This window comes from Malurus melanocephalus, unplaced genomic scaffold (assembly GCF_030028575.1).
Source record: "Malurus melanocephalus ecotype Western Australia unplaced genomic scaffold, MMel_1.1 scaffold_87, whole genome shotgun sequence".
Classification (NCBI taxonomy): Eukaryota; Metazoa; Chordata; class Aves; order Passeriformes; family Maluridae; genus Malurus; species Malurus melanocephalus.
In genome coordinates this window covers 1,411,855-1,437,185 of record NW_026623319.1, presented here as the reverse complement: position 1 = coordinate 1,437,185, position 25,331 = coordinate 1,411,855, and the positions used below count along the sequence as shown (strand labels likewise).

Sequence of the window (25,331 nt, the reverse complement as noted above, 5' to 3'; positions counted from 1 at the left end):
CATCTAATATGTTATTATTTGGTGTTGGCTGGTATCTTTGTACAGTAAGAATTTCACCATTACTGTAGTACTGGAAAATTGTTCACCACTRTACCCTAAAAGCACTAATTACAACCCCTGTCTGCTGTACCATGCACCTTTGCGAACAATGTCTGAACGCTTTGCTCATTAAGACATTTCAGAGAGCTGAATAACCACTTTTACCCCTGAACTGCCCTTTTTTWAAAGTGGTTAACCCATATACTCAGGGGTAAAAAAACAAGCAACTTGTCATCACTATTAAYAGCAGAATTACAGCAATATGCATGAATAAGAGATAATGAATTCCAGAGACATCAATCAGAATAATCCAGAAACATTCAGAAAGTGTAAAAACATAACAGTACAGTGGGATTCATTTAAACACTCAACAGCTTTCCTCAGGAAAGCTCAGAGGTATGAACAGTCTGTGCATTTGAAATGATCAGTAAAATCCATATTGGAAGTTTGTTTCCTCTTTGCYCAAATTAGCTTTTATTCCTATGGAGTCCTACACAGCCCTGAGCAACAACCAGGATCAGAGAAAAAGTGCAGGACTWGAAACAGCCCTTTATCTCTACAGTCATCAGTACATCACATTTCTATGARAAAGATTTAGGGAGTTAACGAAAACAGTTCTTAACAGTCACGCATTGCTATCACAAAATCAAACATGATAAAACAAGTGCTGCAACCCACAAGTGATGAGAAAACAGATGAAGTGGGCAGGGATGACAAGGCAAAGCAGTGGCAGCCTCTGGCTAGGATTGAAGTGTGCTGATGCTGATGGGAGTCTGGCAGCCCAGGAAGGGGCTCTAAGTGTCAGGGTAGGTATGTTCTGGAAGGAGCATTCTAGAAAACAGAAGGACTAAAGCTGTAAGAGCTCCTACACGTGATGCTAAGGTTTGTCAGCTGACCACCACTGAAGCAATGGATAAAGGAGGTAAGCCATGTGGTTAATAGCTTTCACTTACTCAGAAATATTCAGAAAACTAGCTTTACGTGCTCTTTTTCTTCCTTGAGGGCAGAGGGAGAAGGTTGAAGAGCTACTTCCATCAGGACTGAAAGCCTGTACCATACAAGACCAAACTAAACTCTAGATTACCCACAGGACAGTCCATACTAAATGCAAACAAAACTGRGCAGAAATGAGAAAAATGCACCAAAACTGAAGATAGCACTTAAGTACCAGAATGTAGAAAGAACTCCAAGAAGATTATGAAACTGAAATACCACAAGTATYAACTCCCCACACAACATGTATGAGAAAGACAAAAACAGGTTAAACATGCAAAACACAAGTCACTGCTAAGTCTGAGATGATAMCACCCACCACCACCAAGTGTGGATAATGTTACATGAACACTGGAAAGTTTTTAAGTTGAGTCAGCATTAACACATGGAAATCCTAAACAAAGCCATTATTTTGCAAGCAAATGGTAAAAATGTTAGGTTTGTAATTGATATCATCACYAGTATTTAAAACAAGTAATCAGTTTCAGTTTGGAGAAAATGTTTATGCAGCCTGTCAGCCTTCCAAGGAAATAGCTATGAAAGATTAATAATCATCTAAAGCTTGTAGTGCTATAAATATGCAAGAGCCCATCCACAAGGGAAAGATTCCCTCCAGGGTCCCCAGTGGGATCAGAACAACCACAATACCAGGAGGGGAGGAGAACAGCACCACTGGGAATAGGGAGAACAAAGTTTTAACAGAAATTATTAAAATTAAGCTTTTTAAAAGCTTCYTAATATAAACATTAGAGCACTGCATCCCTTCTTAAGAATAAAACTGTCTGYTCCCAATATGATATTTAAATGAGATTAATCGACAAAGAGATAGGACTACAAACATCAGATGGGCAAAATAAAATGAACCTCTTAATTCTGAAGYTGGTTATATTTCATAGGCCACAGAGCAGGAGACTGGTTTATGTTAGATCTAAGGTGATACAGATGCCAAATGACATTTCAGAGGCAGTGTGTAGCTGTGAGGAGATATCAGGAAAAGCAGACTGGACACCTCCACAGAAGAACACAATTATGCATCTAAGCCCCCAGAAAGCAYCCTGATATTGTGGCAGACAGAATTAAAGCTGAACAATCTGAAACATCAGAGGMAATCCAGCTTTGCTCAGCTTGTGGAAGGGAGTTTTCCCTTGTACCTAATGAACAACCATAAAAATATTTTATGTCAGTTTTATGTAAATCGTCTTTTTAAAATTCCTTATTATTTTCTACATTTGTTAAAATTTATTTTTAATTAGCCACTACAAAAACATAAACCATAAACATGTTTCTAGTGTTTTAACATGAAAACAAACAGCTGTAATTCGTTCACAATGTTCTGTATACCTACATTGATCTTGTTTGCTTTGGAAAAAGTAAACCTGACAAAATGTGAGTATTCACTCACGATAATATAGATGTTGATGATAAAGTACAAAGGTCTATGGTAAAATAACCATGAGGAATGACCCACTTGGACATGACATATAGACACTCCCTTCTGWTAATAAAAGTTTGGCAAACACGTCACACTTCCTACTGCTCCACTGGGTACAGGGTCCCATGAACAAAGTGACAACATCACCACCAGTCTCTGAGATACAGGAATCTGTGACCTTGTAACTCTTATCTGTGTTGGTACTGGGAATTCCCTTGYTTCTTACCTGAACTAACACTTTCATTTTTGCTACTTTCTCATTAGGAAAAGCCATCACATGAATAAAAGAGAAGAATACAATTTGTTTGTGTAAACATTTTTATAAAAACATTTAGAATCAAAACAGCATCTTCAAGTAGCACATGGCTAAAATAATATATGAAGAAAACAAACAACACTTGAGGACAACAATTTACTTTGAAGCCAAAAATTCTTACGCAACTAGAAGAAGAGAGAGGTATCTGTTTTTAACACATTCTATGCTAAGAGAAGGAAGACTAATCTCAATAGATTTAGGTAGGTGTATTCAAATACCTGCATACCCTTTGAAGTTATTCAAAACTGCAATTTTAAAGGAAGCAAATAGAGCATCCTGTTAGACTCTGGCTACAGTTCTGTGATACCAAGAGTTTGATGGCAAGTTCAGCACGGGGAATTCCCACCTGAGCTCTGTATTACTGTCTGTGTGCCCTAGAACAGCAGCCCTTCTGCTGGACCAACAAACATKTCTAGGATCATGCTATGACCCAGAACAGTTACCTAATAACTGTTGTTAACAGCTGTAACCTGCAGAGCACAAACCCACAAACAGCTGTATTGGTTCTAATGGGAATTGTTCCTCTCCTGAAGAGGAGAAAGAATAGGGCAGATGGAACTAAGTGAGGACAGAAGGTAGCAGCTTACTTAATCAGCACTTCCATCTTTTGTCTGGCAAAACAAACAAAGGAGAACCCAACCTGGATGATGCCAGAAAACAACATTTTCTAGCTGTTAAAGGTGATTGTTGTGAATGACCAATAATTGTCTCTAGCATCCATAAAATTATTTATGTAYGGGGCAAGTCAATGATGTAAATATATTTATTTTCACCACATCCTTTAAAAGATACAAGTAATTGTAAATTGAMTTATTTACTTCTTCATATAATTGCTTTTCCAAAATTTGAAGTGATTCTAAAAATTCTATCCTCCTTACATTTTATGCTYGTRACTTGTTCTCATTATGGAAATATTTTTTGGCCAGGAGTCCATATTCAAGATATATTAAATCCCTGTTTAGGCTACACAGCCACATAAGCACTTTTCTCTACCAGGAGCTGGACAATCTTAACCCTTACACAAATCTCCCAAATGGTCACGGCCAGTTTTCTATAACAATGTATATTCTCAACCCCATTCACTCACCACTTTCATCAAGTAAGTCCTCCTCGTCATCCCCATCATTGTCCTCCTCCATCGCCTCCTCCTCATCTTCCTCCTCCTCCTCTTCCATATCCTCCTGCTCCAAGTCCGGGTCCAGGTCCGGATCACTCCCTGAGATTGACTCGTCTGACATGATTCCCAGTGGTGCTCCTTGTGCATTACCTGCTCATGTTCTACCGTGAGGCAGCCCTGAAAGGACAGAAATGAGGTACATGAGCCCAGCAAATCCCAACCTTTGAGCCTCAAAGCTCAACATCATTGCAGGGTTACTGCACATAAAAAAACTAAATCAGCCTTTTAAATGACAGSACAAAATCCTGTGGACAAAACAGATGCCATAAGAAATGGATCATAATRATACAGGCCCATCATTGAAGAATCTCCATCTCTTCATCTTGACATGCACACAGCAGAAAGGTATCAATGCCTGATTATTCAGAGATGCAAAAATTAATTAATTAYGTGAACAATTTCAGAACACTATCATCCAAACATGAAGCATAGAAAAAAGGACCAGTCTACCATCCCCTCTGGATATCTGTTACCCTAATACCTGCAAACACCATCACAGTGTACAGATGTGGGTCAGAGACAGAAACCCCCTCCTGTCTCAGCTGTACCTGCTGCAATGGTCACCCAGTTCATCAGCACAGCCTGGCTGATCCATCTGAATCAGCCACACAACAAGAAGAGTGTTACCTTTATAATTCCACCAGAAGACAACAAAAATACAGTTTCTAAAGGTTAGACTCCCTTTGTAAAACAGGGCAAGAAGAAAAGTAAACATAAAAGAYGATCTGACAAAATTTGTATTTCCTTTCACAAGGACAGGGGGCTGGCTGTGCATAACTTGTGTTACACCACTCCAGGGCACCACAGCAGAAATTGYGGTAGAACACAAAAATAAAGCCTGAAGAGAGAACCAGGGCAGTCACAMAACCACAAATTTATCTGTTAAGATCATTCACTGTCACTTCTGGACAGCGTTGGGTAYTCCTGAGCACTTCTCTTCCATACACACAGAATGATCCTAAAGGAGCTGTGTAAGATGGATGGAAAGAAACACAACCAAGAAAGGAAAATAAAGAAGGCACTTTGATCTCAAGGAACATAAGCAAAAGATGTTCAAAGATCAAGCTGCAGAAGAATYACTACCCACATTTTCTCCAGAAAGCTTTAAAGAAAGGAAATGTTTTCCTCATCACTCACTTCCCACTGCCCCCTACATATACCACATTCCACGGTAAACAACAAAGTATTTGAGAATTAATCAGACCCCTAAAAACAAACAAACAAAAAAACYCTAAAACCCAAAATTCTAAGCGGATAAGGYAGTTCAAATATCTATAAACACTTCAAGAAACAGAGAAATTTAATTTTCARTGGTGTTCCAACAGTTACCAAATGAACTCAGAAACCCGAAGGTTAATGACAACTCAACCCCTGTAACAGGGCTGAAAATCTAATTGTTGAGTATGCTGAATTATTCCAGCTGAGGTTGTCAGCTCTTGCTCTGCCCATCTCAGTTCCTCAAGAATAATGAAGACTGAAAGAAAGTAAACAMAGGGAAGAGCAGGCTTTGCAGAGATTGGCTTTGGAACAGGAAGCCTTTCACCATTCAGTCCCAGGAGTACTTTACCACCAGGCAGAGACAACTGCAGTAACTACACTATTACATGTGTCACACAAAGTAAGTTGGCTTAGTCAAGCAGATGGTAGAAAAGGCCAAAATCTGAATTAGCTGAAGTGGAACTGTGCCAGCTTACACGAGCCAAAGATATTAATTCAGCTTCTGTGGTCTGCTGGTARGCAGGTACAGTTGCTGTCAGGCTGCTACAAGGGGGTGACCTCCAGCATCACTTGCTTTCWGATGTCTGGTGACTTCAGTCAAGGGCTGCAGACACAAAGCCATCTATTATCAGAAGTTTTCCTGACAAATATTGCGCTAAAGTCTATGTGTATTTCAAAACAGTGGCTTATTATTTTTCTTTTACAAAGTAAGAATGTTCCCTTCCAGCTGATATTCAKCCCTAATGAAAACAAACATATTCAAACATGTAACTTGCAAAGCTGCATGTTTCCTTACATTTCAGGAGGAAATGGTCAACAGGGTCATCTTTGTGGGTCACCTGGGATTTCAAGGGGATTTATTTATTCCCATGTTGTCCATACTGTGCTATAAACCACCTTGAAAGCATATCCACAAATTTTTAAGTTTTGCTATCCCAGCAAACTGACCACAACCAAAACAAAAACCAAACCAAACAAACAAAGAAACACAAGCACTGCTAATATGGAAGGAATGAACTCTCATCTACAAACAGAAAAAGCAGAAGTGTTGTAATGTCACTAAATGCTCCAGGTCAAAGAATGACACATGATACAGTTTCTCCCATCAGTGTCCTCCTTGTGTGTCATCCTCTCATGTTTCATCCTTCGTCCCAGAACCTTATAAAAAAAACCCCAAAAAATCAAAACACAAAACACTCTGAAAATTGTTTAAATATAAGGATATAGGTCCTTGTATTTCTATAGATAAAAACAAACCCAGTGGAGAGCAGCTCTCTCTCAGACTGGAGCACAAAARGGCTCAAATCTAAGCTTCATTTTTGTTTAGCAGTAAGTACACGTTCTGTATAAGCAAACTCCTGACACCCGCTCGGCAACCCTGGCCATATGCAGGCGAGTTAAACAGAAGCTTTTGAAAAGACTTAATTAAATCCTGCAGAGCTGGGTGACACGGAGATGGTTAACTGCTCGGTGCCTATTGTGGTGCTGCTGTTTATGTCGCTCCTGTCCTCCCTGTGCTGGGCTCGGGAGCGCTCCCACCCTGCCTGGTGGCAGCGGGCACAGGCGGCAGGTACGCGGTGCACAGCCCAGAGCTGCCCTCGTTTCTCACACCGATGTGACCCAGTTCGAAACCTCCAACCAAGGGGAATTACACAACAGGGCCAGATTGTGGCTGCCGCTACTGTTTTATGGCTGAGTTATTCCAACCTGCCCCATCTCCTGCCTTTGCACACGCAGGCACACTGTGCTCAGTGTTTAATCGCTGGAGGAAAGGCACTTTGTGAGAGATAAACTGATTACCTGGACTCTTCCCAGTCCCGCACTGGATCGGCCTGGAGCTGCCCCCCCGAGCGGGATGTGAGCCTGAGGAGGGTTACAGCTCCAGGAAATCCAAATTAAACCCTCTGCACCATCCTTACAGCAGATAGCCACACAGCTTTCCAGCACAGTGCCTCAACAGCGGTGAGGCTGCTGAGAAACCGAGGTGGGATATTCGGGAGAAACACTCGGGAAAATTCCTCTTGCTTACTCAGGGAGGAGAAAAGAGCTGTCATGTTTATCCTACCCAGAAGTTAAACCCTGCAATCAACTGCACATCAAATTAACATTCAAGACAGTCTCTCTCAAGTATTATGTCCTGTCTTTCAACAAAGATAAAAATAGTGGTGAAGTTTTTTGGGCTTTGCTTTTCTAAGGTAGAACACTTCAGACAGTAAGTAAATGCCATGTGCTGATGACTGCCTCCTCCTCAGCCTGCACAGAAAGGAGGCCCACTTCTAGACAAGGAAACACTGAGAATTTGGACACATTTCTGTTGTACTCACTCTGCAAAGCTTTAAAATCACTTCTTACATGTAAAGTTGAGAGAGAAACATGAAAGCAACCTTTTCCCTTCTACACAATAGTTGTTCATGGTAGGGTCATGCATGCCACAAGCCAAACTCTTAAGCAAAACAGCAGTGACCAGGGGATGTGGGGACTTAGGACATTTCTGTACATCACTTTCATCACAGCACCCACCAGCACTGTAAACACTAAACTGTAAACACTAAACCATTATTTAACTACTACAAATAACATCAACTAAAAAGCAAGGMTGCAGGACAGGGCAGAATAGAGTCCTTCCTCATTTGAGGAGGAGCAGGGTTCCCCTGTACCCACAGAAAGCCACAAAAGCCAAAGTGACTTTACAGAAGCTCTTTGTTCACTACAGCACAGTGATTTAGGTACAGGACATGCTCACTCCTGAGTACACATCCATCCCATTCAAATCCCTTCAGAAAGGGCAGGTTTAACACTAATGCTCCTCCAGCGCTGAACAGTAAAGAGGATTCCATCACCTCCCCAACCTCCAGCCAAGCCCAATATCTGGGACTCATCAAGATTTGTCCCTTAAAGCCTGTTTTGTAACCAAGACTTCACACTGGCCATTATAGTGCCTGGCCATAGAAACAGGATCAAGCACACATGCAAATCACAAGAGGATTTAACAGACAGTTTAATAGAAAACAGGTATTTTTAAGTCTGTACTGCATAATGCTCTTCAGTCTCTGTTACACAGTCATGTTTTATGGTAATAATAATTTCCTTTTATGTTTTTCTTTTTTGTTTGGCAGCAAAAGAATAAAATGGTTGGTTAGGGCCCTAAGACTCCTCTAAATACACTCAGCTCACAAACAAACAATACTCCAGACTGGATGTGTATGAAGGTTACTGCTGGTTCCTTGAGGGAAATCTCATCTGTGAATTAGATCACTACTAGCATCATTTTGGTACCTCATAGGCAGCCTTCAGAATCTAGCAGAACTTTATTATAAAGCACACAAATACATCAGTAAAGGAATCATGAGCTTAAGCTTCTCTATGACAAAAGCTTTGTAACAGTTTGCAAGTGATAACTTGCAATGTTATTGCAAAATAACAATATTTCTCTGTTCATTTAAAAAAATGGAAAGAAATAAACCGGAGATCAGTGGGTTTGAACAGCTTGATTCTAACGAACACTAGAATTTCTCTAATTTACATTATGCAACATATTAACACCTCTGTTAAATTATCATGTAWGAAATGATAGTGGGAGGGAATCATCTAAATGGATAAATACTTTTTTCAAAAAGGAGCCAACAGTTTTATTTATACTAGTCCAGCAGACCCCTGTATGTTTTAAACCATGCAAATAGGTGTTCACCGAAAAATCAACAGGAATTTATTCCCTCCAAATTGCATTTCAAGCCATCCTTAATTGATTACTTCATGATTTAAATCCCCCTTTGCAGCCTGAGACTGTTGAGATTCAAGCTACGCAGTTTCTCTGCTGTGACTCAAGGCTAACTGGTGGCCACACGCTGCTGGCTGGGAAAGAAGAAAACAATTCTCCTCCTTCATTTCATCTTCTTCAAATCGCAAACAAACTAAGTGGCACTGATCCCCTCTAAGTGATGTGCTCTCCACAGGAATATTGAATTGAAGGAAAAAGAAGCAGCCTGCAAAATCATAAATTGAGGAGCATCTGCTTGTCCTGGACCACTCTTCTGAGGAAAGCAAGTGTGCTTCTCCCCACCCCATGTAAATACTGGACAGTGGATCTAGTCTTCACCCACATTGGATGTGGGTATTGAGGAGTCCACTGTGATTTGTGGGGAACAGGAACTGAGAGAAAAAAGTAACAGACTGCTTTTAAAAACATAGCCATATATCAGTTTTAGGCCATATGCCAGTTATAGGACCTGCTCCTTTTATTCTCTCCACGCTAACAACCTCTCCTAAAAAGCACCACAAAACTAAAACCAACTTGAAATTAATTGATTGTTCCCTGACAACAACAAAAACTGCTACAAGAAAGGGTGGGAGAAACAAAAGTTAAAAAAAACGAAAACCAACCATAAAGAAAAGGGAGAGCTAATCCTTCCCCTCTGCTGACATGACAGTGCTGGCACTGAGAATGTGACAATGAACATTACATAAGGCCTGGCTCCCACTGAGATCCGAACAAAAAGAGCCAGCGTGAGTCAATGGCAGCATCTGCAGCTCCTTACACAACCTGAGCATCCATCACCTGCTGTGGGAGCCACCCGCCAGCCACAGGATCCTTCTCTCCTGCGGTTCGGGAGGGATGTGGGAACACCCCACTGCCACCAGTGGCAATGTTTTATCATCTTAATGAAAACCTGAACTCTCCATAAGATGCCAGTGCTCCCTTCCCCACAGGCTTTGTGTGGATCTTCACCCTTGGACAGAGCAAGCAGAAATGGGCAAATGTTTTTTGTGTGTGTAAATATGATGTATATATAAACATGTATATAATTATTTGTCTAATTACTGATATATTGCTTCTAAAAGCAATTTTGTTTAATCATATTAAAGCAGAAACTGACTTCCTATAAATTAACTCTTTTCTTTCAAATACTCAAAAAGTCCTCACCAGTGAACCACCATAGAAAAGCAGTTTGTTTTGTATTGCATAAAAGTTCAGGCTACCTGAGGTATGAAGCATGCAATCAGTTTTGCTTCCAGTAATTACTGAAATTCATCTAGATTAACACAATCACAAAATAAAATTTTTCTCTCTTACTTCACAGAATCTCCATCCATGTTTTTAGCTTTGCCAATTTCTATATAAATGAAACTTGCATTCTCTGCTAGAGAAAATGTGGGGGAAACTCTCTTTGATCACCATTTCTTTCAAAGCAAACAGCATTTCAATATAAAAGTGACTTTTGATTGTGCTTTTACATGTTTTTCCCATAGTGCTACAGCTATAGAAAAAAAACAACCAAGACCTGTGCGAGGAGTAAAACCCTGAGAAAATATTTCACATGATGGGGAAAACTCAGTAGTAKGGCACAGTGTGTCAGGATTGTGAATTATATTCAATACATTTTATATAGCAGATTAATTTGGGGAGGACTTGCCTACCTTGCATTAATAATAACCATTCTCAAATTCCAAAGGATAGGTTTGAAAAGTCAGCTCATACGAGAGGTGTGCCAAGCCTTCTCTGTGAACACCCAAACTATGTCAAGATGTGAGCCAATTCCCAAGCAGGAAAGATATAGATAACTAGAAGATCCCTCCAGAGTTTAAGCTCTTGTCATACATAGGTGCCAGAGAAGAAGTTATGTAATAAATCAAGACTAAATTATATAAACAGAAGCAGTCGAACAGAGAGAAGCAAAAAGGCACAGAGTTAATCCCCTCTCAAGGAAAGATCAGTCACTGTCACTCTTCGAAGACAAGCTGTTGCCTTGGTCATTGAGATATGCTAACATTATGGCTTACCTCCTTGAAGGGTATCCCTCAGAAACAGACTGGGATACCTCAAAAACAATGCTTTCATCTTTCAGAATGAAGAAAATTGCATGTTTTCCAAATGCTAAAAGGCCTAATTTCTACCCTATTTTCTCAGTATCACCCCATTCACACGCTCTTCTCTTTGCCTCCCAGAGAAGCACATTTGGAATAAATCACTGCCTTCAGCTGTGTCCCTGCTCAGGAAATGAGCTTTCCCATCAGCAGCAGTGCAGGGCAGCCCACCCTGCCCTGTGAGACAGACGCCAGTCACATCGCACACTGTCATCACCAGACCACAAAGTAAACACAACTTCACTCTGCCTTTGGTCATCGCTCTGCATTTCAGTGCAAAGAATCACAGAGGTCTGGGAGCTTGGTTTTGATGCCTCATCCTTCTCCTCTTCAAAACTGGGCTTAAAACCTGAGGTTCTGATTTATGTAGTTTGTAGAAAAAGGAAAAATTCCACAAGGGTTTGTTCCTCCTTATTCCCTACCCCACCTCCAGCAATGATAATTACACCAGGGACGAGGAAGTATTACTTATGCCACCTACGGTTTACCAAAGAAACTTGAACATGAGCAAAAACAAGAAAGAGGAAACYCAAAAAATCCTGAAGTAGGAGGAAATGGAAATAAACAGTTTTGAACTCATGTGATATGAAGATGACAATTAGCATATGTTAGACCCGATTTTCTGCCAAGCAATCAGACATTAAACTAATTTTTACTGCATTCCGACATAGATTAAAAATCCATTAAAGGATTAAAAGCTGTCATAAACTTCTGTCAGAGTCATCCCCTCCAAAAGTCATTCCTTCCCTGCAACATTGTACAGTGCTGGAAAAACTTAAACATTAAGTACCACTTTTCTGCTAGTCTTGAGAGCAAAGTCACCAAAACCTGTTGATCTTTGCCTTTCCCACTAAACAAGTCAAAATGAAACACTCACACTGATTCTTATCTATCCTGCACAAATATATCTGCTTTGATAACACTTAACACTGACATTATAAACAGCTCACATGGAAAGCAACTGGATGAAGAAGCCTCCTGTGGCTCTGTCCTTAGTTATGGAAGCACCACTTTAGTTGAGTTTTGCTGGTTGAAAACCTCCCAAGGCCTGAAAGGGAAAAGAATGCAGCTTACTGCCTCTCCCCATGCAGTACAAACAACCCAACAAACTGCTGAGGGGATCATTTGCATACATACAAAAATCACCCCAATGGAGATAATAAATATTATTTCACAAAAGAAATAGAGCTATGAGTCTCATGATATGCATATTACACGTTTAGCTTATAAAACTTACAAGTATGTAGCTTATAAAATCTACATACTTGAGTTTACTTCCAAAAGAGCTTTAAAAGCAGCACAATACAAGTTGTGCTAAGGAGATACACAAATATTAGCAGGAAGATAATATATCCTGTGGGACACCATACCCGTTCAGTAAACACATCCAACTGTMCGATCCCAATTTATGCTAAACAGGATATTAACTACCAACCAGCACAGGCACATCCAGTGTTAAACCAGGAAAGTGCAATTGAAGAGGCATATTAACAAATTACTGTAAAACACCCTATGACAAATAAGTACCACAACAATCATCTAGAGAAGTAGCTGCTGGCTACCAAACAACTCTTTTAGAGTAAAAATGTCACTATCTCCCAAGTGTATAAATTCACATAACTTTTGTTAACGCTAGCAATGTCTTTTGCAGTACTTGCTCTTAACAAACACACAATACTGTATATTCATACCCATGCAGAATCCAAAATGTTACATTTTCAAGATTTAGAAGCAGAATGACAAAGAGCATTGGGCTGTGATCTTCAAAAAACCCACAACCTTTTGGGTATTCTTTCTCTCAAAGTTAAGAGCAAGTCTCAGTCAAGTGCTTTCCCCAAATGACCACTTTTTCTATCAAAGCTCATTTATACTTTGCAAATACTGCTTGACTGGCAGCTGGGCCCAGTGAGCAAGAACAGAGGGAATAGCAGGAAAGCYAGGTCTTCTTGTGTCCTCTTGACTTGTTACCATGACAAGTGGAGGTGACACATCGTAAGAAGTCAACATCCCTACACTCAGATGCTSTTAYCTCCCCAAATATAACAGGAATGGAATTTCTTGCCTCACCTCTATTTTTCTCCCTTCCATCTCAATTCTTAGTTAGATTACTGAATTATTAGTTTTGAATTATGGCATTGTTTGGGTTGGAAAAGAGCTCCAAGATCAGAGTCCAACCACTAACCCTGCACTGTCAAGTTCTAACTGATGTCCCCAGGTGCCACACTGACGTATCTTTTAAATCCCTTTGGAGCTGGTGACTTCACCACTTCCCTGAACAGCCTGTTCCGACTCTTGACAACCCTTTCAATGAAGGAATCTTCCCCAATATCCAATCATAACCTCCCTGGAAGAACTTGAGACCATTTTCTCTTGTCCTGTTGCTTGTTTCCTGAGAGAAGAGACCAAGCCCTACCTGGCTACACCCTCCTTTCAGGAAGCCGCACAGGGCAAAAAGGTCCCTCCTGAGTTTCTTTTTCTCCCAGCTGAGCCCCCCCAGCTCCCTCAGCTGCTCCTCATGTGACCTGTGCTCCAGACCCTTCCCCAGCTCYAATCCCTTCTCTGGACACTCTGCTGGGTGCTCCAGCACCTCAATGTTTTCCTTGTCATGAGGAGCCCAAAACTCAAGCCAGGATTTGAAGTGCCTCACCAGTGCCCAGCACAGGGGACAGTCACTGCCCTGGTCCTGCTGGTCACACCAGTGCCAGGTGCCATTGACCTCCTTGGCCACCTGGGCACACCTTGGCTCATGTTCAGGTACTGTTGAGTGATGCCTCAGGTCCTTTCCTGCCAGGCAGCTTTCCAGACACTCTGCCCCAACCTGTGTGCTGCATGGGTTGTTGTGGCCTTCCTGCCCTGCTGCACAAASTTGTGTCACCTACAAACTTACTGAGGGTGCCTTTGATCCCCACATCCAGGTAATTGACAAAGATATTAAATAGAACTGGCCCCAGTCAGTCAGATAATTSATAAAGATATTAAATAGGACTGGCCCCAATACTGAACTCTGGGGCACTCCGCTAGTGCCCAGCTGGATGTGGCMCCATTCTCCACCACTCTGGGCTTGGCCAGTTTTTTTGACCAGTCATTTAATTGAAAACTGCTYATTTATCTAATTGTAAGAATTCTTKATTATTATTTAYTTWGGCTGAAGTAAGAAATTTGTGTAGTAACTACAACTCTTATTTTGATGGGAGATTTTGGGTACRGTCAACAGCATTCTTTAACAGAGAAAACTAATTACACCACACTTCCAAAGGAGATTTACTGGCAAAATCKCAATCAACTTCATTCATTATTGTCCCTTTGTTAGGAATGAAGGAGGCAAATTATAAAAGTTAAAGACTCTCTCACCACAATAAAAGGATAGATATTCACAGAGGTTCCACAGCAGCACAAAGGTTAACGCATTCTGTTAAAATAAGCATTTCACTGACCAGAAGTATTGATTTAATTGAAATACAAGATCTCCTCTCTTCCTTTCTGTGAGTGCTATGGTAAGTACAAAAGGAAGGAAAAGGCACCTCTAAACTTTTTTTTAAAGAAAGAAACAGAAGAAACATTTCTCTATAGCATCTGCATGACTAAGCACATCACCCACTTCTCCAGTGTTCTCTACTCATTATGTGGGTCTCAATTCTCTCAAGCAGCTAACYATTGTCAGTACAAAATAAACAAATTCTGATCACAGACCTGAGCCACTCCCATTCACTGGAGAACAGGATGTTAAGTTACAGTAACAGAAACTTAAAAATGCTGRCTAGGGTAAATCTTACTATGCATTGTCCAGAATTAAGAGTTTCCCCCCCAAAAAAAACACCCCAGTTTTCCCAGGAAATTCTTCAGAGATAACAGGACCACATCGCAAGACTGAGGGGAAAAATCAGAAAAAAAAAAATCTCTTCTCGGATAGCAGCTTTTCCCCAAATAYCTGATCTCAAAAGCACTTCAAATCTTCTCTATTCCACAAAACTGTCACTTTCAAGGCAGTTGCTGCTCCCTGTTTGGAGTCTGTGCCACACTTCATATACTAAGCACAAAAAAACAGTGGTCTTGTAAGGTTTATTTCTCAGTCCTGYTCCCTAAACTCCTTGACACCTATGGACAAGGAAATTAAAATCCAACTGATGTCACCACTSCTACAACAACTTCTCAATTTAAGAAAATGTTCTTTGTTCCTGCTATCTCCTCCACCCCAACATCCCCTATAAAAACAAGCTGATTTTTCTYACTTCCTATGCCCGGAAGCTTGTGTTTGGTTGTAGAGGTGCATTCCATAATCCAGGCCTTTTTTTTAAGGAAGGAACATACATCTCTTSCACTTCTTCTGGGAAGGAGAAGCCACAGCCAGCTGCCTTTTCACACAAGTGTTAAGTAGTGATGCTGCAAGCATAATCAAACCTCTGGACAGTTACATTACACCGGGAATGCTGTTCCTTTCAATGCCATCAGTGAGAGATGCAAATAATAAATGCAAAGACTGAATAAAAGAGTGCAATAAACAGAAGACAGCAACCAAACCCTGATGCTAAACCCACCAATTAGAGAGACAGAGATGTGCCTTGACACTGACAGACAGTTTTCAGATTACACAGGCACCAGAAGGGTAACAAACATTTGGCCTTGATTAAATTACACATTTTCCCTCTTGCTGACTGCAGCCTCCCAGGCCTTGGACACATTCTCTGCAGCAGCTGCTCTTTCCCATTCACACACTGCTCTCACACCGTGCCTGCACGACCCTCTGAGTGGCTGCACAGCAAACTGATTTAGCTGAAAACCTACCTGGAAGCAAAATTCAGTTCCCAAATGTGACTTACCAAATAGTTGCATGAACAGCTGTGCAGGCACAAAGGGAGAGGGTGAGAACATGCAGCCCTGGTACGGGCTGGAGTCACTGTCACCAGGGCCATGCCCTAAGCAGCCAGATACTGCTTTAGTGCAGGGAACAGACAACATTTCAATTTGAGGATGTGACATGGTCCTTRTGACAAAGCTTCCTTGCCTTCAGCACTCCACCCAAAAGGATGGCACATGTAGCCAAGGTGAGCAAATCTTCTCAATCATTTCTCTTATTTGAATAGCCATGGCATCACTATGTGGTTTGTGTGGAGATATCTGTTTCTGAAGTTCATGTTGCTGGACTTTTTAAATGGAAAAAAAACCAATGCATTTGCCACTTAAAGGGCAGAAGTATCATAAATTATATCATGCAGTCAGACACCCTTGCTATGCACATCTCTCTCCCCACAGCAAATACTTTCATACTGCCCAGAGCTCAAAGCAAAATACCAATAGACCTCCTCACGTAAGTCCTTAATATGCAACATCTCCAATGAGAGCCTCTGTGAACAGGTCCTTGCAATTACACAAGGACACTAGAAAAAGCAGGATACTTAAAGTTCTGCTTTAAGAACAGGAAAATAAGCTGTCCCAGCCTTGAGAAATTGGTAACCAGCACTGACAGAAATTTCTCTGGGTCAGAGCATGGTCCACAGTAAATGCACTCAGGGGGATTTGTTAAAGAAACACCTCTATGGGGTGACAAAGGAAAGTGATATAATCTGTACCATGAGAACCATGGGTTAATTTCTTTAACCTCAGGAAGAGGAATTTACTTTGGCCATGATRGCCTTGCCTGAGATCAAGGGTTGATTTACAGTACTTGAGTAAGAGAATCACTTTCTTCAGCCCTCTGCCTTTCTTTGTTTTCATGTTGTATCTCACTATGTCTGGGAAAAGAAGATATTCCGGGGCTGTCCTAAAACACGGATATTTCCCCAAAATGCAACAAGAGCCACCGTGGGGTTCTGGCCATAAATACATCCGGGTGTGTGTAGAGTCTCATGCATATCCCCTGTGTTTGCTTTGTGTTTGTTTCACTCAACACTTGAACTTCACCCAAACTGTTCAAGGAGGCATAAACACGCTTGGCATGAGGTCCTAAAAGTTTTCTCTCATCCTTTCTGACAAGAATGAAGTTGCCAGTCCAGAGACCTCTGCTCTTGGTCTCAATTTTCTGACCCAGGTCACAGTTAAACTTTTTCATGTTTTACAGCTTATACGAAATAATGTCACAGTCAAGCAAAGATACAAGTGAGAAGAGACAGGACCCCTCAGCACCCACGTGAAGATACCTGTCTGGTATAAGATATAGGAGGAGTTCCAGCACACTAAAACCAAATGAAATAGAAAAAACTGAAATCCTTATCTCCCGAATTCTATCACCTTCTCCAATCCCCAAAATCTTACAGAGACTGCAAGACAATTAACTCTGTTCACCTCCAATCTTCCGTGCCATAAAGCAATTGCAAAGAGAAGTCAGCAGATCACTGAGGGGGAGGCGGAGGGGAAGGTAAAGAAACCGTTCACTTATAACCACTTCTGTCTCTCTTCACTGCCTTCTCTTTGTCAGCAAAATGGGTCAGACATGATAACAGAAAGGAGAGCAAGAGATGCAGAGGAGATCCACCCCGTTCAAGCTGCAAGAAAACTCAAAGATAAACAACTTCCTTCAATGGAAGGATTTACCTTCCTGCACAGGCCAGCCCAGGACTGCAAACAAAAGAATACCAGACCTTGCTGAAATACTAAAATAAGTAACGGTCCAAGGAGTGAACTCCTTTCAGAAGGACAACCTCTTTCAGGGATAAAATAAGTCACTTACTATAGTGCTGGCCTTTCCCAAAGCCAGAGGTCCTGAACAGAAAGGTTACATCTGGTGCCTGCTGGAAACATCCTTTCTGCACAAGGGCTGTCAGTGTAGGCTCATCCCCTGCCAAAGTCAAGGGAGCTCCTGAGGAAAGGCCGTTCAGGACAATCTGCCAGGAGCAGAGCATCCAGCTCCTGCATTTCCCACAGCCCTTCCTCTGACACGTGACTGGGCATGCATCCATCCTGTGATGGGGAGGAGATCAGGACCTCTGGAAAGGGGCCTACAGGCAGAGTAGCTCCAATTGTACTTCCAGAAGGGCTTAGGAAAACTTCCCAAAGCAATTGTCCAGTGAGAACCCACAAGCAACCAACCATCTTCCAAACAGCCAAGGCAGGAGAGGACCCACAGGTTTTTTCCTCTCAACACCCACAGTCTTTTTCCTCACTTCAATTCTTTGCAAGACAGGACACAACAGAAACCATTCCTTTGGTGGAGAAAGGACACACTGATTTTATACTGGCAGAGACACACAAGACACAACATCCTTACACATTCACACTCATTCACTGCTGCCAGCAAGAGAACATGCAATTTGCAATGAAAAAGCAATTTTTACAGAATGTAAAGACTACTCACTAYTGGAGTAAACTTCTGAAGAGCACATTATCAGATTTTTTTGAGAAAAACATTGGGGAAGATATTCCAACCTGTTCAGGAAATGAAACAGCCATCCTCATCCTTCCCCATACAGCCCCTTCCTCTCCCCATCATCAAAAATGACAGCACTTCCCAAAAAAAGAGATCACAGATATTCTATTTCATTTAAGTACATGGTTCACATGAGCACATTTATTCCCTTGAGAGAAAACATATACTTAATAGGTTTAAAGGAGTGCTATACATGYCTCCAGCACAGGCAGGAAGAGGGACCTGGTCTGAACACGACTGGGTGAGATCTGTTTGGCAAGAGCAAATGCCCTTGCAYTTGTATGGTGGCAGGTACACTTGTACATTCACAGTGCATTTCCTCATGCATATCTTCCAAATTATACTCCATCCTGATCTGATGACTTCAAGAGATGGAGACATCCTAATTTTGCTTAATACTTACAAGCATCTTCCTAATGTCTTCAGTAGTTGATCACATTCACTGTTAACAATCTGTGCCTTTTTCCTAATTTGAAATAATCTTTTTAACTTCCAGGCACTAGCTGCTATCATATCTTTTTCCACTAAATTAAAGAGCCCTTTGGTACACAGGCTGTTCTGCCCAGAGAAAATTGAGAAACTTTAAAATACCTTGCGATAAGTTAAACAGATTGAGCACTTCAAGAAGAAGTTTTATAATGAGCAATTTAATCAGTCAAGTAACATTGAACATCTTTCTTGCCTTTGAACATCTCTTTAAAAACACCAACATTAAACCTTGTCAAAATACTCCCCCAATGATTTCACCTCTATGTCCTTATTCAGCATTTTGCTGTTATTATGGATGTACATTAGTGTTAAAATAATTAATTATCTTATTTTAATCTCTGAGAACTCACATACTGCCATATATCTGCTCTGCTCCTGCCATCCTTTCCAAGGTCACTGGTTTCTGGAAGCACAATTCTGTATTCTAAACCTACAGCCTCCAGTCTTTCCCATAACATGCATAACGTGCTCCAGCTCTATAAAAACATTTGGCCATATTAAACACAGTTACCCAAACAATTCAGAGGACACTGTACAGCTGCTCTTCCTTTTTCATGCTTCACCACTCAGGCACAACCTTTACATAATCCACAAATTTGAACAGCTCTAATTTCATGTTTTCTTCCAGGCCACTGACAAAAATACTACAAAGCTCTGGACGTACTACAAATCCCTGAAAAAAATCCTCCATTCATATTCTGTTTTCCACATCTACTGTTTTTAATCCAGGTGTTGACTCTCAGATCACACATGAAACTGTATCAGTTGAACAAGATTCACTTTTCAACACCATCATTGACTGAAGCAGTCATGGGAATACAATTACCACACAAATCCCATCTGTAAGTATGTGTTTGATACAAGAGATTTAATTAGAATTTTTTGATCTTCTAGAGCACTGCTACTCCCCAGCCACGTAACAGTCTCTTTTGCTTCACTAATTTTGAGTAAATCCCACCAGCAGCCCTTCTCAATCAATTYCTTTTTGAGTAACATTCCATTTTCCATGCTGACTCAGCAGGCAGTGTGAGCACCTGTGCTACACAATCTGCTTCCAGGTTTTGACAGGTCCACAGATTTTGTTTGGTTTGGGGCTTGGTTGGTGGTTGTTGTTGTTGTATTGGCAATAAACAGCCAGAGCAATTCACATAAGATCAATAYGCTTTAACAACCTATTTATTCTGGACTCAACAATTACAAATATAATAACCTACATTTCATTGATGCTGATGTCCTGGGTAAGACTTGAGAAACTGGAAAAAATATGYGGTGAATTACCAGATCTCTAAAATGTCATTTTAACAGGTCCATTGGGCTATAAAAATTCTCTTCACAAGAATTTTAGATAAAATTTTTAATTGTGAAGAGAAGAAAGCACAAGTCAAAATAATGTTACTTTCACTGTGTTTCAATTACCTCCCATCCTGTGCTTGCCCTACAAACTCTTTGTGCCTGACCAGCCAGGTTCTACACCTTCTGTTGGTCAATTCTGCTCTTGTATATCTCCATTCCTTTGTTAATTAGATCAAGCTGGTTTGCCACAGAGAACAACAGAGTAAAGTTTTCTGCCAAATCACTACAAAACCCCTTTAATTGCTTTTATAAGTTTAGTGCCTCTCTTATATAAAGTGTTTTGTTTTGCATGTGACTTGACCAAAGTCCTCCTAGTTCAGTGTAAGTCTCAATGTATTCATAACCCAAGAAAGCATGTGGGCACCTTGAGTTTTTCCACCTTTGGTTTTCTACTTATCTGCCATCAGAGGTCCACCAGCATTGAAACAGTTACAGAAGCAGAAGAAAAATGTTGTTAATAGGCTTAATTCTTGGCTAGCTCCTAGCAGTACCACTGYGTGTGCATGTGTAGAGGGGGAGGAGGAGSAGAGAGTCACTCAAGTCRTATCAGCAAGAAGCTGATATCTGGTTTATCTCATCAGCTCTCCTCTGTTTCAAATTGGTGTCCAATAAGCAAATGGTACTGCACTTTGCAGCTCAAAAATTCATTTTAGGATTTAGGGCAGTAGTAGAGGGCACTATGGTTTGAACGCTGTACTCTGTGTTTATATCACAAGCCACACCAATTGCATCTAACAGTTTTCTCCAGCCTGGTTTTGAAGCAATGGGCTACCAGTCTTCCTCTAAAGATTTCTGCATCTTTGAATGAGATCTTCAGCCATGAAGTTATTGAGCACTTTTCCCCAGCATAGGATCAATACTTCCTCCAGACAAGTGCATACCAGCCTTTACATCTTTTCCAATGTTTGAATAACTAACTGTCACTAATACCTAATTTGGATCATTCTTCCTTTCTTTTTTTGTGCATTTCAACTTGCAGACATACTCTCAGAACAGCAGCTTTGGGACAAGCTGACAGGCCATCCCAGAGGGCTTCAGATCACTGCTCCTACTTACAGGTTTTAGAGCATGCTGAAAATGCTGCTATTAGCTCTAAGTGATGTAACACTTCAAGTGAGTCCTAGATACCTTTGAAATGCCACAAGATTTTTGGAGATGTCAGACTGACCCCAACTCCAGCATTACCACTGAGTAAGAACAAGATTTCAATTATCACAGCTGCTCTGAGATTGTAATAGCACTGAATCAGCCTTGCTTACAGAACTCCACAGAAATTTTGCTATTCCACATCAGGCATAAATTGAGTCAATGGTATATCTGACCTTTAAGAATTTCTAAAAGCTCATTTTCTACACCTTGAGATATTTTTCAAAGTAACAAATCTTACTGTTATTCTTATGCAGTTTTACATCTGCATGAATGAAACCAATATATATTTTTTCACCTTTTTTTCCCCTCAAAGCTTCTTTCAACTTCAGACATCCAATTTCAGCAAACGTGCATTTGGCATTTCCTGATACATACAAAACACTGGTCAACAAATTAGTAYTATTTAGAATGTCATGCCACCAGCAAGCTGGTTTTAAAAAATGATGACTTATAAAAACTAAACAATAAAACAATACCACCACATTCTCAGACACTAAACCAGCTTCTAAAGGTGCCTGTACAACAAGTTTTACCTTCTCATGGCTACCTGTAATTCCACCTTCTTTCTTCTTCCACTATAYAATGACACTTGATTTCATCAGCTAATTCTGCCCCTTGGTTGTTTATTATTTTATCATTCCTCTTCACCTTTAAGACTGTTTCTCAATAAGCATAAAGCCCTAAAATTTTTATTTTGAGGTTTCTAGAAGTTAACAAGAAATTAAATTTTCATTCATTGTTTCAAATTACCTAAATATCWGATTCCACACAAGTCTTCTTTTGTGCTGGTGAAAGCACTTAGTAAGCACTGATTTGGGGGATGGGGGAAACCCCTGTTCTCCGTAAATTCTTTTATTTTTGTCTAGTTAAAATGTTGCTAAAACACAAAAAAGTCCTGTCTTGAGATGAGCATTCTCTGAAACAAATTCAGCTGTAATTAACTCAACAATTAGGTAAATATAAAGCAGAAATTATTTTGTGTAAGCAGAAACACATCTCAAAATTATATCTGTACCAAAGACCTAAGAACAGCAATCAGTGCTTAACCTCTGCAAGAACTCAGTTCCCAAGAATTAAGTTAAAAATAAGAGACTTCATTAGCAGACGGGTATTTATCCTACAGGGCATTGTCTCCCAAAAACTTCTAAGCACCTGATGGAGACAAGTTCAAAGAAATTACAGGAACATTGTTACATGGCAACTAACAGCATTCCTAAAAACATTGTGCCCAACCATTTCATTAACTCACACTCATAAACAATCATATTTGAAAGCACACTTTTTACATTCTGGATTTAAAGTTGATYGAATCAGATTCAACTCAATCCCTATGGAAAACGCCTCACACTCCTTTCCTAGCACAGTAACTTGATATATCTCAAGGAAGTATTTGAAACAACAAAATTTTGAAAAACAAAGTGACCACAACTCAACAGGCAGACCTGCCAGCTGAGAAGCACAATCAGTCAGGGTACATGTGACAGCAGAAGAGTTAGGAARCAGAGCCAGGGAGCCACGAGTCACACTAGTGACAACTGGAATATGTGGAAAAGGATGGAAAAACTACTGTTCAGTGCTGCAGGTGGGATAATTTGACRTGTGTATGCCTACACGTGTGTATGTGTGCACATGAATGAGGCTCTTTCCAGAGCTGCATGACAGAAGGATGAGAGGTATCAGTGGTGTACAAATACATCCCTGCACACAGASAATGCAACACACAGTGACAGCACTGGGCTGGACCAGCAGCACAGCCACCCTGATCCAGGGAAACCATGGCTTCCTGACRTGTGGCACTTTTCAGAGCCACTGGAAACACCATGCCCAGTTTTGTGCATTCCCAGTACACGGCAGGCACTGATAAACCAGAGTGGGTTCAGTGGAGGGCTACTGAGATGCTCAGAAGGACAGAGCTGTGTAAAGAGAGGCTGTGGGAGATGACGAGTCCAGACTGGAGAAGAAAAGGCTTTGGGGAGCTGACAGTAGATGTCCTGGACCTACACAGACGTCTGTGCACAGGCTCTGCACAGGGCAGGACATCAGACACAAATGGGGCAGGTATGATCTGACCTAGAGAAAAGGTCCTTCCTGGACAAGGAAGGACAGCCAAGCACCAGAACAAGGACACAGAGACTGACAAACATTTGTTTTCTGAGGGCTTAAGACCTGAATGAACAAAATCCTGGTCTGACCTTGGTGTAGATCCCACTTGGACCAGCAGGTTGGACTAGACATCTCCCGAGGCCCTTTCCAGTCTGAATTATTCCACAATGTCAACTTGGCTCCCAGAGAACACCACAATGCCCTGTTACAATTTTCTATGCCAGGTTATACTTTTCAAATCTTCACTAAAATGCAATCACTATCAAGATAAGACAAAACCCATGCTGTTTGGTTCTTCTCCTCAAAAGAACACATTATGTTCCCACCCAGGATCTGCAATACTCCTGAGTATCAAATCTGGAATTCAAGAGATTTTAGAGATGCAGAAGTTACCAGTTACCTGAATGCAGTACAAGTGGAACACAGTGCCTAAACATTCAGAGCATTTTTGGGAGAAGGTGGTGTTTACTCTGAGGCAGTGTCAACCCAGAAAACATCACAGATCCACAACAGCTCTTCCTTAAAGCAGCAACTGTGYATTTCTTGAAAATTTCATGTTTAGCACCTACCCTTAAGGAACAACTCCTTTACTCGGATGCTGTAAAGTCACAGGGTAAGAAGCTGCGTTGTTCTCTCTGTATATTCAGGGTGTACAGCTCCAGACCTGGGAAAAGAAGCCTCCCTTAGCAAACCAAGCCCATGCCAGCTCCCACCAGGAGCACCTGCAGTGGTCTAGGCAGACTGTTATGCTTTTATTCCTCTGCTGSGTGCTGCTACCCCTAGAGCAGAGCTACTTAAACAAAGGCTGTTTATCCTAAATTAATTGATTCTGCATTGAAGCACACAGAGACCACTCACAAGGCCCATTAGTCTAAGTCAGGGAGCAGAGCTACCACCTTCAACAAGGCAGTAAAACATCTTAAACCAACACAGAAGTTTCTGCAGTGATTTCCTATAGGCTACATGATTATTCACCAAGCATAACCATACAAAGGATATCCAATGTTAACAAAGTTAGAGACAAATAGATGTAACCATCTTATTAGTAGTACAAAACAAAACAAACGAAAAAAAAAAGGAAAAAAGAAAACTGTTATTTCCTATTAATGTTTCAGGCTTATTGGTTGGGGTATTTATTTTGTTGTTGTTTTTTTTTTTTTTTAACCAAAATTCCCCCACCTGCACATGGACTGGAGGGAGGTAGTAAGAACTTTTTAAAGCATCAGTTTTGTACCAATCGACCAAGAGACAAGAGGGGACTTCAATGGAGTTTATGAGCATCTCTCAAACATGAGCACTGAAACATCTAGTCACCCACAACTACTCCTCGGAGGGAGCAAGTAAAAACGCTGTGAGACAGGATCAGGAAAGAAGARGTGACAGAATCAGCAGCACCAGCTCAGCAACCGAGGTTTCCCCTTCCAAAGCTCACTAACAAGTCTCGCACAGACATTAAATTATGACTTTGCACGTCTGTTTACCAGTTCCATAAACCATGTTTACCAGTAGCACAGATCATTGCTGCTCGGCCACAGCAGAGCGTGACAACCGCTGTGCCCGGGCACGGCCGGGCTCCGCCAGGCCCCTCGCTCTCAGCACCGCGCTGCCTGYACGGGCGGACCCCCGGGAGCCACGGCACCCCCCGGGAGGCAAGCGCAGCCCCCCGCGCCCTCACAATCAGAATCTCGCTCAGGCCCCGGAGCTGGGCCAGGCGAGCCCCGGCCCGGCCACCCCGCTCCCGGTGGCGGGTGCAGCCTCAGCCCCGGGCCCAGCCCCGCAGCCCCCGGCTCGTCGCCCCGCACCGGGACCCGCCCCCCGGGCGGCCCGGCAGCACCGCCCC

General features: G+C 41.4%; 1 protein-coding gene across 2 annotated transcripts in view; it reads right to left on the bottom strand.

Annotated features, from left to right (window-relative positions):
- RAD54L2 (RAD54 like 2) overlaps positions 1-24,471 on the bottom strand; it is a 67,534-nt gene extending 43,063 nt beyond the window's left edge. Inside the window, exons 1-2 of one of the 2 annotated variants that reach the window (XM_057368030.1) lie at positions 24,061-24,471; positions 3,868-4,074 (exon numbers count right to left, since the gene is read on the bottom strand). In XM_057368030.1, the coding sequence (XP_057224013.1) occupies positions 3,868-4,018 (151 nt within the window). In that variant the 5' untranslated portion in view covers positions 4,019-4,074; positions 24,061-24,471. The remainder of the gene's footprint in view (positions 1-3,867; positions 4,075-24,060) is intronic. The other variant, XM_057368032.1, reaches the window with a different exon arrangement.
- Positions 24,472-25,331: the final 860 nt, after the last annotated feature.